The sequence below is a fragment of the Anolis carolinensis genome, chromosome 4 (genome assembly GCF_035594765.1).
Source record: "Anolis carolinensis isolate JA03-04 chromosome 4, rAnoCar3.1.pri, whole genome shotgun sequence".
Classification (NCBI taxonomy): domain Eukaryota; kingdom Metazoa; phylum Chordata; class Lepidosauria; order Squamata; family Dactyloidae; genus Anolis; species Anolis carolinensis.
In genome coordinates, this window is record NC_085844.1 from 32,069,284 (window position 1) to 32,082,940 (window position 13,657).

The 13,657-nt window shown below is 38.7% G+C and overlaps 1 protein-coding gene across 5 annotated transcripts in view; it reads left to right on the forward strand.

Moving 5' to 3' along the window:
• runx1t1 (RUNX1 partner transcriptional co-repressor 1) overlaps positions 1-13,657 on the forward strand; it is a 179,063-nt gene that overhangs the window by 163,436 nt on the left and 1,970 nt on the right. For 4 of the 5 annotated variants that reach the window (XM_008108352.2, XM_008108351.2, XM_062980189.1 and 1 more), the window contains one exon: positions 11,113-13,657. This exon is cut by the window's right edge and continues 1,970 nt beyond it. In XM_008108352.2, the coding sequence (XP_008106559.1) occupies positions 11,113-11,388 (276 nt within the window). In that variant the 3' untranslated portion in view covers positions 11,389-13,657. The remainder of the gene's footprint in view (positions 1-11,112) is intronic. The other variant, XR_010005918.1, reaches the window with a different exon arrangement.

The window sequence follows — 13,657 nt, forward strand, 5'->3', positions numbered from 1 at the left end:
TTTTGAAAACAATATTGAGCAATAAGGACATTCTGGAGATCACAGCCACAACTGTGATACTTAAATTATCAATGATACAGCATTGCTCTTTGGAGTAGGGTTGCAATTCATGCAATTAAATGCTAGGAATGTGATTTGAATCCCTGTGTGTTCCAATATTTTGTGTGCTGAATTAGGAGTTGCCACTTGATTTGACAAATTCCTCATCTTTTAAAGTGACATTATAGGCAGGAGTATTTCATGTTAGGAACCAGTTTTCTCCATTAAAGTTTGCCCCATTCACAAGATGTGGTGAATTAGAAAGCTGGATTTCTCCACATTTTTAGATATTCTAAATTACATGGAAAGTAAACATTTGGGGTAACTAATCACAAGTAAGCAACTCAAATTAATATAGGAAAGTGTTAAAATTCTTACAGACCTGATTTTTAAAGTAAGAATGGAATAACTATTTTATTTGCATAAATATGCATTAATGCGTGGGCTTAGATTTCAGAGCCAAGACCAGGGAATAGTTCTTATCCTAAGTGAATTAATCCAGACAAAGAAATCTTGGAATGGTTTTTATATGCTGACATGCTTGAAAATTTCTATTGGAATCATGAAATGAAATTCACATCTGTATCAGCCTCATTTTTATGTCTCCTTGTTCATTAATAAGATATACTGTAGTCACGGTTTGCAAATTGGCCTTTTGCTTAGATCCAAAATATAACAGTATAGTGTCCCCGACAGCACTAAAACAAGAGAATAAATCTGAGTGGATTCCTAGGCTTTCATGCCTTGCCTTCTTCAGGTTCAAGAAATAAACAATGAGTTAAATGCCCACAATAGGCAGCACTTAATATATTGGCCACAAGAAAACACAGAGTTTGTCTTACTTATTTCAGAGACCATAAACGTGTCTACCTCTGTGTTGTATTCTTAAGTCTATAACATGTAGTGGACCCATATAACAAATTTTGCATGTTATTGAAGAACTTCCTGACCATATAAGCTATTCAGCAGTGGAACTCTCTGCCTCAGAGTGTGGTAGAAGTCCTTTCCTTGGAGGATTTTAAACCGAGGCTGGATAGCCATCTGTCGAGAGTGCTTAGATTGTGCTTTTCCTGCATGGCAGGGGGTTGGACTAGATGGCCCATGTGGTCTCTTTCAATTATATGACTTTGTCATTCTTTGATTTCACTGCTGACTTGTTATTCATAATAACCGGTCACTTTATTTGTGTATTGCAGGGGTGGGAATTATGTGGCTTTCAAGTTGTTGCATAGCATTTTCCACTAGGCTTGAGCGATCCATGAAAAAATTGATTCTAAACTCGTTTCAAAAGTAGGGGGCGCCAGCGTTTTGTTTCTGATGTCATTTCCAAATTTTGCCCCCCAAAAAATTTGAAATTAACGAAAATTCGTTATTTTCTAAATTAATTCGTTAATGGCGGACACGCATGCGCAGTGGCAAAAAAAACAGCACGAGGGGAGATTTTACAGGACTCTCCCGCCCTCATTTTTTGAGTGATCTTCTTCAAACTTGGTACAGTGGTAGAACACATTTAACACTGATAGCTCACCAAAATTTGGAACGTTTCCCTTATCCTCTGATTTTTGGCGAATTTTCATAGCTTTTATAATAAACCATTTTTTAATAATTGCAGAAATCTGTTCCTGGTTTGAAAGTCTTATTTCCTGTTTCATTGGGTTGTCTTTACTGTGAAAGTCATTGTTCTACTTCAGAAACTTTGTTTTTGTGGCTGAAACTTTGTTAAATTGGTGGACCAAACCATAATATGTTCCATCCATGTCGCTTGCACAAAGTTCAGGCAGTGTCATAGATTTTGCCATGTTTCTATGACAGAATCAATTAGGAAATGACATTTATCACCCAGGAACAGAAATCATAGTACACCATCAAATCCTTCCTGACAGATGGCCATCAGCCTCTGAATAAGGAAATTAGTTCCTGGTTTGAAAGTGCTATTTCCTGTTTCATTGGCTTTTCTGGGCTGAGAGTGTGTGACTTGCCCAAGTGGGTGGCTGAGTGGGGAATCATGCCACAATTGGAGTCCAAAATTCAAACCTCTTCCTCCCTCCTTCTCTCTAAACTTCTCATACCTTCCAAGAATTCACATACTGTATGAAAGTTTGGTCAAGATGGTCAGAGGAGGGCAACTAAAATGATCTAGGGTCTGGAGAACAAGCCCTATAAGGAGTGACTTGAAGAACTGGGCATGTTTAGCCTGCAGAAAAGAAGGCTGAGAGGAGACATGATGTATAATATGTGAGGGGAAGTCATAGAGAAGAGGGAGCAAGCTTGTTTTCTGCTGCCCTGCAGACTAGGACACTGAACAATGGCTTTAAACTACAGGAAAGGAGATTTCACCTGAACATTAGGAAGAACTTCCTCACTGTGAGCTGTTCAGCTGTGGAACTCTCTCCCCGGGCTGTGGTGGTGGTTTCTTCTTTGGAGGCTTTTAAGCAGAGGCTGGATGGCCATCTGTTGGGAGGGATTGGATGGTGTCTTCCTGTTTGGCAGAAGGGGTTGGGCTGGATGGCCCACGAGGTCTCTTCCAACTCTACTGTTCAATGACGCTATGATTCTAAGTGAGGACAAAAGGGGGTGGGGAATGTTAAGAGGAGAGAGGGCCTGGAACACCTGGGAATTGTAGTTTGCAAGTGGGCATAGTACTATTGGAGAAACGTTTGCTTCAGCCCAATGCTTTTATAAATGGTCAATATTCAGAGGCTTCCTTCTCCTGCATTTTGAAAGCTATTATGATGAAATTTGCCAGAATGGAAGCAAAAATTAAGTACTCTTAGCCTATCTAGTTTCATAATGTTTGACCCATCCACTGATTTTTGGGGATTTCTGAAGCAACATTTTTTTAAAATGTTAGCAGATCGATAGCCACGCCTCCCTGTCCTTCTTCCTTCCACTTTGATTGGCTTGCTAAGGCTTCTGGGAAATGGAGTTTTTTCTCTCGTTATGGCGAATTGCTTCATTAATGGTCAATATTCAGAGGCTTCGTTCTCCTGCATTATGAAAGCTATTATGATGAAATTTGCCAGAATGGAAGCAAAAATTAAGTACTCTTTGCCTATCAAGTTTCATAATGTTTGACCCATCCACTGATTTTTGGGGATTTTTGAAGCAACATTTTTTTTTAAAATGCTAGCAGATCGATGTCCATGCCTCTCCCTCCCTCCCTCTTCCGCTCTGATTGACTGAGAGGCATGCCAACATGGCTTCTCCTCTCAGAGGGGCTACAGCTTTATCCGAAGACATCAGAAACAAACGAAAAAAGGTACTTTTATTATTTAAATTCGTAATATTTGTAAGGGCAGTGAGCAGATGGTTCAATATTAATTCGAAATTGCTTACGAAATGAATTTTTAACGAATTTAACGAAATAACGAAAAATTTGCTCTAGCCTATTTTCCACCATTGCTTTTGATGGCTAGGATTGCTGGATGTTTAGCCCTTCAAAGAGTTTTAGAGGTACTACATTCAAGGTGTCAGCCTCACGTTCTAATAGGCAGATGTTGAAACATCATCTGTTCTAGATGATAAGTAGAGATATTGCTCTGGTGAAGGCGGAAAGGGCAGTTTTAAAATAACTGCTTTACTTTAAAGAAATGCAGGGCCAAAGGTGCTTTTAAGAGAGAGGGTAAAACATCTTCTGACCTATATAAGACATTATAGGCAGTACTGTGATTTAAAACAGTGGCTCAGTATTCTATTTTTCCCCTGGAAGGAAATGGACAAACACTTCAGAAAGTTTTCCTGTTGTGTATCCCATCAATCTAATAGTCAGGGGTTTACTCACTGTTGCTGGCAGTCTGTTTCATTAGCTTAGTTGACTGAACTCAATGGCAATTTGATGTCATCATTATTTATGTACTTGACATCTACAATCAGATAATGGATTACTCTGAGAGAGTGTATTATAAAACTGGCTAGGTCATTATGATTGCTGTCATTCAAAGTTTAAATACAAAAGGATTCAAGTATATAAGTAGAACTAAATTATCCATATCCTGCACCAATGTCAAGATAGCCAGAACAGTTACTCTTCACTCAGACTAATTCATGATGGGTAAAGCTATCACTGCATAGTAATATTTGGCTACATATATATTTCTTACAGGTAGGAAACTGGAGAAAGGACAGCTTTCCTCATAGGCTTCACACAGTATTTGGTCAGTCACTGCAGGAAACAGGAATTAAACAAACCACTGTTCTGTTTTGTACTCTTAAATTTGACAGGTTGTTGGGAAATCTGCAATCCGATATGGCATGGGAAATTATTTTTGGATGGTCCAAAGCAACTGCATGGTTGGGAGATAGCTCAATTGGTAGTGTGATACAAGCTGGGGAAAATTATTGACCAATTTTTCTCAAAGCCATTTTCTCAGCCTTTATGACACTTTAATTAGATTACAAGTAGTATTCCTTTCTATTTTGCATGCCAGTGCTAGGATATGTGCTTTATCTTAACTTAACTATAACTTCCTCACTATGAAAGCTGTTCGGCACTGGAACTCCCTGCCCCAGAGCGTGGTGGAAGCTCCTTCTTTAGAGGCTTTTAAGCAGAGGCTGGATGGCCATCTGTCAGGGGTGCTTTGAATACATTTTCCTGCTTCTTGGCAGGGGATTGGACTGGATGACCCATGAGGTCTCTTCCAACTCTATGATTCTATGATTCTATTTTAAGCACTGCTTTCTGGATAGTCACTGTAAAGATCCTACAATGACTAGTAGGAGTTTCCATGTGTACTTTCTGAATTTCACTGACATCACTGCTTTAACATTTTTATTCCTCTCCTTGAATACTTGCCAACTTAGAAGAACATTTTATGCATCAAATAAAAATAGACTTGAGTTCTCAAAGCATTATTATTCCATGAAATATTATAGCAGTCTTTAAGGTGCCATAGAACCCACTTGTTTATATCTTCCCAAAATTGGTCAAAACTCATCAGATGAAAACATTGTTTTATGTTTTATGACAGAAAACTCATATTAGAACATAAAGCATTTGTGGTGCACATAGATAAGCATAATCAAATGTCTTCTGTCCAAGGAATCTGGCAATGAATTGTACCATTTGTTCATTGCAGAACTTGGATCTTATTTAGGCCAATTTCATTAGCAAGTTCAGGAAAATATCTCTGTAAACAAGTTACAACTTTAAATAGAGGCATACATGTTCATAGGTTCAGTTGTTGTGCTTGTTTTGGTTAGCTATTCCCTAAAAGAAGCACAATTTTGTTTGTAAATAGCCTGGAAATTTTGTAACTGTTTAAGCAAAACAATGTGCTATTGTAGTTGTTGTTTTTGTTTTTTTGAAGTTCCACACCAAGAATTCTGTCTGGAGCACCACTGTTTCCCATGGTCTTTGAGGAAATCATAGCTTAGATCCAACAAAAGCTAAGCACTAGGGGAAAAATGTTTTAATCCTCATTGAACAATTAGGGATCACTAGCAAGTTGTTTCTATAGTGTTTCTAAAAATCATAAGTGTCAGTTTCGTTACTATAATGAGAGTAACAAATTGTTCATTACTATTTCATCTAGTAATTGTGTGGCGGGAAGGGCTTTTGAGACTCCTTTCTCACTCATTTTTAGAGTTATTGTGGCAACCAACGCACACATAATAGGCTGGCAGTGGCCTTAGAACAGTGGTTTTCAACCTGTGGGTCTGCAGATATTTTGGCCTTCAGCTCCCAGAAATCCTAACAACTGGTAAACTGGCTGGGATTTCTGGGAGTTGTAGGCCAAAACACCTGGGGACCCACAGGTTGAAAACCACTGCCTTAGAAGATAGTGATCCCTCAAAATAAACCAGAAAGGGATTGTGCCTGCCTCAAAACAACTTGTTGTGTTGGTTGTTGTAACCAATACACACACAAAATAGGCTGGCAGTAGCCCTAAAAGATAGTGATACCCTCAAAATGAACTAAAAAAGGATTGTACCTGCCCAAGAAAAAATGTGTGGGTTGTGGCAACCAACACACACAAAATAGGCTGGCAGTCCCTAGAAGCTACCATCAAAATGCTGCGGGGGGGGGGGGGGGGGAAGATGAAAGGCAAAAGCATGCACCCACTCCAAAAAAGAAGCAAGCAGTAAAGCCTCAGCTTTAAGCTGTCATCGACTCCTTTTCTCTCTCTCTCTCTCTCTCTCTCTCTCTCTCTCTCTCTCTCTCTCTCTCTCTGGTGCTAGTACCCTAGTACTTGCCATTCTGCCTGCAAAGCTAAACTAAAAACCCAGTGTGTAGCTCTGTCAGTTCTCTTTCCCTGCCCCATCGCAAATGGAGGCTGTGCATGGTGCTCAGGAATGTAAAGAGCAATGACCCCGGCTCCACCACGCTCCCCTCCTCCTTCGGCCCTGATTGTCTGAAAGGCATGGCAAGAAGTTCACCTCCTGGTAGTGCTTGGTTGCTCTGTGAATTAAGAGAGTTATGGCATTTATGTAACTTAAGAAAAAAAAACAATGTAAAAGTTTCAATTCTTAAATTTTTGCTGTGGGTGACACCTATGCATTGGATATCGCATCATAAGCATGCATCTAATGAATTAGATCTGACTTACGATAGAGAATCAAAATTTTGCACAGGCCTACTAAGCACTCAACACCATAAGTCCCAACACCCTCAGAAATTCCATGTGACTTGTAGGTGCTTACATTTTGCTACTTTCATCAAGTAGACACAGGTTTCAGTCAATGTTTCAGCAATGTTCTGAATTGCCCACTGTCCACTATAGCAGAAGGATATACCCAGTTGCATGTGGCATTTCATCTGCTTTACCCAGATATTATATATTACGTTCACGGAAGACACATCATTGCAGATAATAACTCGCAACTCCATGCTTGTCCCCCCGCCCCCATTTTTCCAGTTTTTTTCAGGCCTTCCGATTTCTAGTTGGAAGAGACATTTCCAGATTCAGGGAACAAATATTCTGACTGAGCAGGAAGCTGCTTTGTTTAATTTTAGACTGTTTGTCCAGAATTGTCTGTTTTGACTAGCAAGAATTCTTGGACTTTTACATTACAATCTGCAGATACTGAATGCTGCAGGCTCTATCTCAGGAAGAAAATGGCAAAATCACTTCTGAGTATTTCTTTGCCTAAGAAATCCCCAGAAAATTCATTGGGTGACAGCTGACTTGGAGGCCCATACACACATGCACACACAATCTGATACTTTAAAATGCAGATTCCAGGTATTAAACTAGCTATAGGCCGTCAAGCTACAGTGTTCAGCAAAATTGTGTCCTGAACATTCTGTCTGAACTTTGAGGTTGGGTTTCTGCAATTTCTGGTGCATTCGGCATCTGTACTCCTGCTAACTCACCGATATGCTTGTTTCCAGGGACAGGGAACAGAAAAAATAATATTTGGTTATAAAATGTGATTAGTACCAACTCTGCATTCGTTTTCAGCAAGGCTCATATACAATTCCTGCACAATCCCATTAAAATGAATGGCAACTTCACAGTTGCCCTATTTGGTATTCTGCAGCCCAAGCATTTTTCATGAGCTTCATACTGAACTTAGAACAATCCTATTGTTGTAGTTTCACCTGGGTGGGGGCGATTCCTTGTGATTATCTTTTCAAACTAAAATACTCATAAAATTATGATGAGCCCTCTCCAGTCTTTGTAGATGTAATGTAAGCAGAATGAACCTGAAATTGTGGACAGTGAATCAAAACCAGCTGATGATAGACAAGGAGCCTGTATTCCCAACAATTTCACCATTAAAATAAACCATCTGTTTCTCTGTGTTAGTAATTCCACCTTTTAAGAAGAGTTTTTAAAAGATGGGAATAATTTTTGCAAATCCTCCACACTTGCCAGAAGAAGAAAAAAGCAACCCACGGTTCATGCATTTGTAATTACCTGGTTTACTCTGCATGCTTGATCAGTATGAGTTGAGTTAGAAATGCTGCATACATCTGATTTCAATCTAGCAGGGAGGGAGAGGGGGAGAGAGCAGTGAGTATTGGACACTTAACTGTTCTCGCATCTGCCAAAACATTCCTGTGCCAAAAAGGAGAGAGTAAATCTAACACTGGGACTGTTTTCTAAAGAAGCCACTTGACTCCGATTAAATGTTTAATTTCCTTAAAACAGTGTTTTGGATTTAGGTCTTTGTTCTTTCCTGGTAATTGGGATTTCTGTTGTAGTTTAGGAATCTCACTTATCGGCTGGCTTGGCTCCAGCCTTCCAGCTGGCATTGCAAAGCTGGAGGGAAGTGAGCAGCAGGCATCCTTTCTGGTGGCTTCCCACTTGGCAGAGAGCGAAAGGGAGCAGAACTGGAGGATGCCGTCAGCTGGCTACATTCTTAACAAGGAATGGGTTATTTCAAATGAAATGTAAGGGAATGAAAGTGTGCATTTTAAAAAGGATCATTTTGTAATCAAAGGGGAGGGGTGGCTTGTCCTGCATTATCAGGATGTGGGGGGAAATGACAGCCCCAATTTTTGGCTACAGACATACCAAATGTGCATGCTGAAGCTTTACACAAAATTGAATATACATTCATGGTGAAATCTTTTCTGCATTTTTGCAGTCAAATACCACATTGGGAAACTGTTCACATAAAAATGCACATAAAAGGAAATTATTTTGGGGAGAAATGCTTTCAAAAGATCCCTATGCTAGGAAACATACTTATAAAAATATATATGTTAGAGGAAATGTGTACATAGTGTTTATGTAGATCTTTTTTGTCAAAACATTAAATAAACCCAAACTGTAGATTCACCCATCTTCAGAGAGCAGTAGAAATCCAACAGCTTCCAATTTTATCATTCAGTATCAAATTAGAGAAAGCTAAGGTCCTTCTGCAGTTTTTCTAAGAAATAACTTTTTCTAACTTACGTCTATGTTAAGCAGCAGAATTGTTCCTAGATTTCTCAGAACATAAAGATTGTAAAAACATTGGTTTTTTAAAAAAATGATTATACTACTTTTACGTATCACTTGAATCAAAAAGTTAGAAGAGATCACAGGGACCATCTAAGTCTCTTATTTAATTTTATCTTAAAATTGAAGTTTTAATTACTGCATTGTTAAAGTTATATTTTAATGTCTTCTAAATCACCTATCAAGAGTAATGTGACCACCGGAAATGTTCTCAACTGATGTCTTTCTACTCTCTGAAACAGAAAAAGCATTAAACAATAAACAAGTTTGTCTACTTTCTTTGACTCTCTTTTAAGGCTATTTGCTTACTTTAGGGTGGCGTGGGAGCCTTTTGGTGCCTTTAATGTAACTAAAACATCTAACATGTTTGGTTGCTTTTGAGAAACAAGGAAATTAGTAACTTACTTTATAAGGTTATAGCGATTACAGTAACTAATTACTTAGAGCCTATTAATTATACCTGCAACTGAGATAATTCTGCTATTAAAAATATCATGTGGACCAATAAATGCTTGCAATCAAAGTTTGTGACAAGAAAGGGAAAAATCTTTGTATGTGTATTGTATGTGTAAAGTCATCTAGAAATACTAATGCACATATATCTCTAGGAGAACATAGTACTAAGATTGTGATGGAACTTAAAACATGTCTCTTGGTGAGACTCATGGCTCTTTTGTGCTAGTGTGGATTTCTGTATAAATCAAAAATATTATTAGTTATTTTTCAGAGAAGTTATAGAAGCCCACTCTAATTATTGTGAATATGAAGGGTTTCATTTATTAATGTTTTCCCCCAATGATATGAGTCCAGCATTCACTTTCATGAACCTTTCTAGTGGACATTACTTGCATTGCATCCCTCCTTCTTCAGAAGTTCTAACAACAACCCAAAGCAGAACCTTGACATATTTTTAAGGATTGAGCTACAGCTAGCTACCAATTATTCTTATTTTTTAATTGTACTGATTTTAGGGTTAAATGGTTTGCCATTGGTAATTTATTTATTTACTATATTTATACCCCGCTCTTCTCAACCCCGAAGAGCGGCTTACAGATTATGGCAAAATTCAATGCCGCATTATACAACAAATAATAAATATAACCTATCAAATTATAAAACAATTAAAACATATACATGCAATAAAACATTAAAACATAGTTTTAAAGGAGCAGATGTTCCATCAGGCAATGAGACAAAACTGGTGTCGCAGTGCCAGCATTCACTCGAGAGGGCCCAGGTGAATCAAGCACCATGGCCGGAAGAAACAAATGCCAGTATCTCTGTGCTGACCCCAGGATGCTGAAATGGAGGCTGGGCAAGATGGAGTCTGGCAGCACCAAGCGGCCAGAGTCCCCAGGAGCTGAGCCAGGGGCAGCAAGGGAAACAAACACTGCCCCTTCCCTCCAAGCCCCTGGTGATGGTACCTTCACTTCTTGCTTTTGCCTGAGGCCCTGCAGGCGAGGTCCTTCTTATGCTCCAGCCTCTGAGCAGCAGGTGTTGCTTGCTGGCTTTGCAGAGTCGGGGGCTCAGTTCTGCCAGGAGTGAGTCCCCAGGAGCTGAGCCAGGGGCAGCAAAGGAAACAAACACTGCCCCTTCCCTCCAAGCCCCTAGTGATGGTACCTTCACTTCTTGTTTTTGGTAAGAATGTGAAGGCCCCGTGTGAATGTGGGAAACATACTCAAAATATTTATTGTGCATACAGAAGGATCCCAATTTAATTTTGGCATTTTCACAAAGATCTGGCAAAAGAAGAAAAAAGCTCTTATCTAAAATTCCGAAGGATTTCTGTCAGTCACCGTGGGCAATACTGAGCCACATGGACAAGCAGAAATATTGACTTGTATGAAAATTTGCTGATATTTCTATGTATAATAACTTGTATTCCCACAATCCCGAAATCTTTACTCCTTGCATGGAGTTCATCCACTTCCCACTTTGGATTGTACCTTGTGTGCCAGAGTCTTCACCTAAACCAAATGTAAGTTAAGAAGTATTGTTATGGGTCCTCAATGGTGAGTCCAATTTATGGAAACTATGTTTCAAACCCTGGTCTCCCAGAGTCCTAATCCAACACTCAAACCACTACACCACAAAGATGGTTTTGTAATTTAAAGTGACATTGAAACTCCAGCCATATGATTGACTTCTTGCTATCTCTCTCTATTTTTCAATATTTGTTCTACAGAGTTGCTGGAACTGTGGCCGTAAAGCTAGTGAAACCTGCAGTGGATGCAATACAGCGCGATACTGTGGCTCCTTTTGTCAGCATAAGGACTGGGAGAAACATCACCACATCTGTGGACAGACACTTCAGGCCCAGCAGCAAGGAGAGACACCAGCAGTCAGCTCGTCCGCAACACCCAACAGTGGAGCCGGGAGCCCCATTGACACACCACCAGCAGCTACTCCTAGGTCAACCACCCCTGGAACTCCATCCACCATAGAAACAACTCCTCGCTAAGACTGAACACAGAACTACTTCAGAAAAAAACAAGCAAAATACAAAACAAAACAAAATTCCTCATCCTCAGATGCTCAATTTTTTTTACAAAAACTGTCAGATTTCAATACTACAAGAAAACTTGTATCTTGAGGTAGATGTAAAAAAAAAAAAACCAGAAGGCCAGTAACGGGTCACAGTGACTTCTTGTGTATTACAAAGATGTCTTTTCTTTAGGAAACTGAGAAGAGCAGATAATTTAACACACACAAAATGATAGATTTGACCTCCTCCCTGTTATTTTCCAGTAGCTGGGATTTTAAACTAGATGACCTCATTAATAGATGCTTTACCAAACAGCAAACCAAGAGATTGCTAATTGCTGTTGAAAGCAAAAATGCTAATAATATAAAGTCACAATGTTCTTTATAACAATAATGGATTTTTTTAATGCAAGAGAGAGAGAGAGAGAGAACGAGAGAGAAAGAAAGAAAGAAAGGGGAAAAAAACCCTCAAGGGCATGAGCATTGGATAAAGCAGCAGACATTTTAATAAGAAGATGAATAGCGTCCGTGGGTTACTGACTGAACTCTGAAGACCCGCATCAAAAACACGCAGATGTGCAGCAGATTGGAAGGAGACACAGATGTTCATTTTTTTTCTTGTTTCTGAGTGAAATAATAATATCCAGGTCAACAGAATGAAAAATGGAAGATGATTTGCAGTGGGATGTAGGACTTAAAACAGCAGCAAAGGGGGGGAAATTGCCATCATACAAACAGCGCCTCTTCTTTTCCATTCTTTGTTTTGTTTTTGTTTTGTTTCTTGTAGGTTTTCCCCCTTTTTAGTACAGAAATAAGGATACAGCCTGCAGTTAATTAGCATTTTGGCAGCTCCAATGCCAACCAGCTGCTTCTACCCTCTTCAAATTTTTCTTCTCTTTTTTACAAGGTTTCACAGAGTAAGACAATCGGGTCTATTCCACCTCATTCGTATTTGTATGAATGACAATGATAATATGGTCGCTCCAGCTCCAGAACCCTTCCAAATTCTTTCAATTCCATCCTGTCTGGGTTTTTAATTGAAAAAGAAATATTTAAAATGGGGGGGAAATCTAGTAGTTCTCTTGGTGTTAAAACACTTCTGTCCTGTGAGGTTTCCCAATGGTGTTTTTTCTTGTAAATGTGTTGGGACAAATGTGAAAATGCATTGTAGTTAACCATGCTCACATTTAGTCTTCTTTATTACTAGTAGGTGAGAAACCTGTAACTTTCTATGCTGCTTTTATATCTGTCTGTAGTAGTGATATTTCTCTAGTAGTTCAAGAGAGAAAAGAATTTCCCCTCTTTTTTTCGTTTGTCCTGAAGAAAAGAAAAGGAAAAAAAAAGACTTTCGGAGCTGCTATTTCACTCTGTTATAGGGGGAAGAATTTCTGAAAACTAGCATGCTTCCCGGAATGCTAACATATTGGTGTTTTTCTAAGAGGGATGTACATAAATGTATTTTGCACTGTCACAATGACTCCCTAGGCATGCTTTTTTGGGGCAAACTCTTTTTAAAGATGCTAGAGCCATTTCACCGACTTTATCTGTAGGATAGAATAGTGGTGGGTTATTTTTTAATTTTTCTCTTTTTTCCTCTCCCTTTTTTCTTTTTTTTTTCTTTTTTCGTTTTGCAAAATTCACTAATGGGGATTTTTTTTATAAAAAATAAAATAAAAAATAAAACAGGCTATCATACTTTTTTTAAAAAAAGCAGTGCATGCAAATCACTGTTAAGGTCGTTAGGTATTTCTGATTTTACAAAAGAGAAAATAATGATGATGATTAGAGCTCCAAATGCTGAGGTGTAGATTGACAGCTTTAACACTGCTGAATGCCAGGTTATATTACAGTATTATTACAAATAAAAAATAAAAGGGAAGTCAGCCAAAGACTGATCTGATGGACCAAAATCTGAATTCTGAAAGCACGATTGTTACTTTCCAAAAGATCAGCAGGTTAAAAATGTCCAGCAAAGGTATAGTGTACACTCATGTAACCTTTTGTTGTCCAGTGTCCAGGCCAGAAATAACTTGTTAGTTGTAAGCAGCCCAAAAGATGGTTTTGTGCTTTTCTGCCAAGTAAGTATAAGAACACACATGGATTTGAATTCCCTGCAGTAAAAAAAAACCTTTCTCAAAAAAATAAAAAAAATAAATATTGAGTCAGTTTCAGGCCATTTGACTAAAGCTAGATGGTTGATTTTTTTAAATATGGCTGTGGAAATGCCAGTATGGCTACTTCCACCT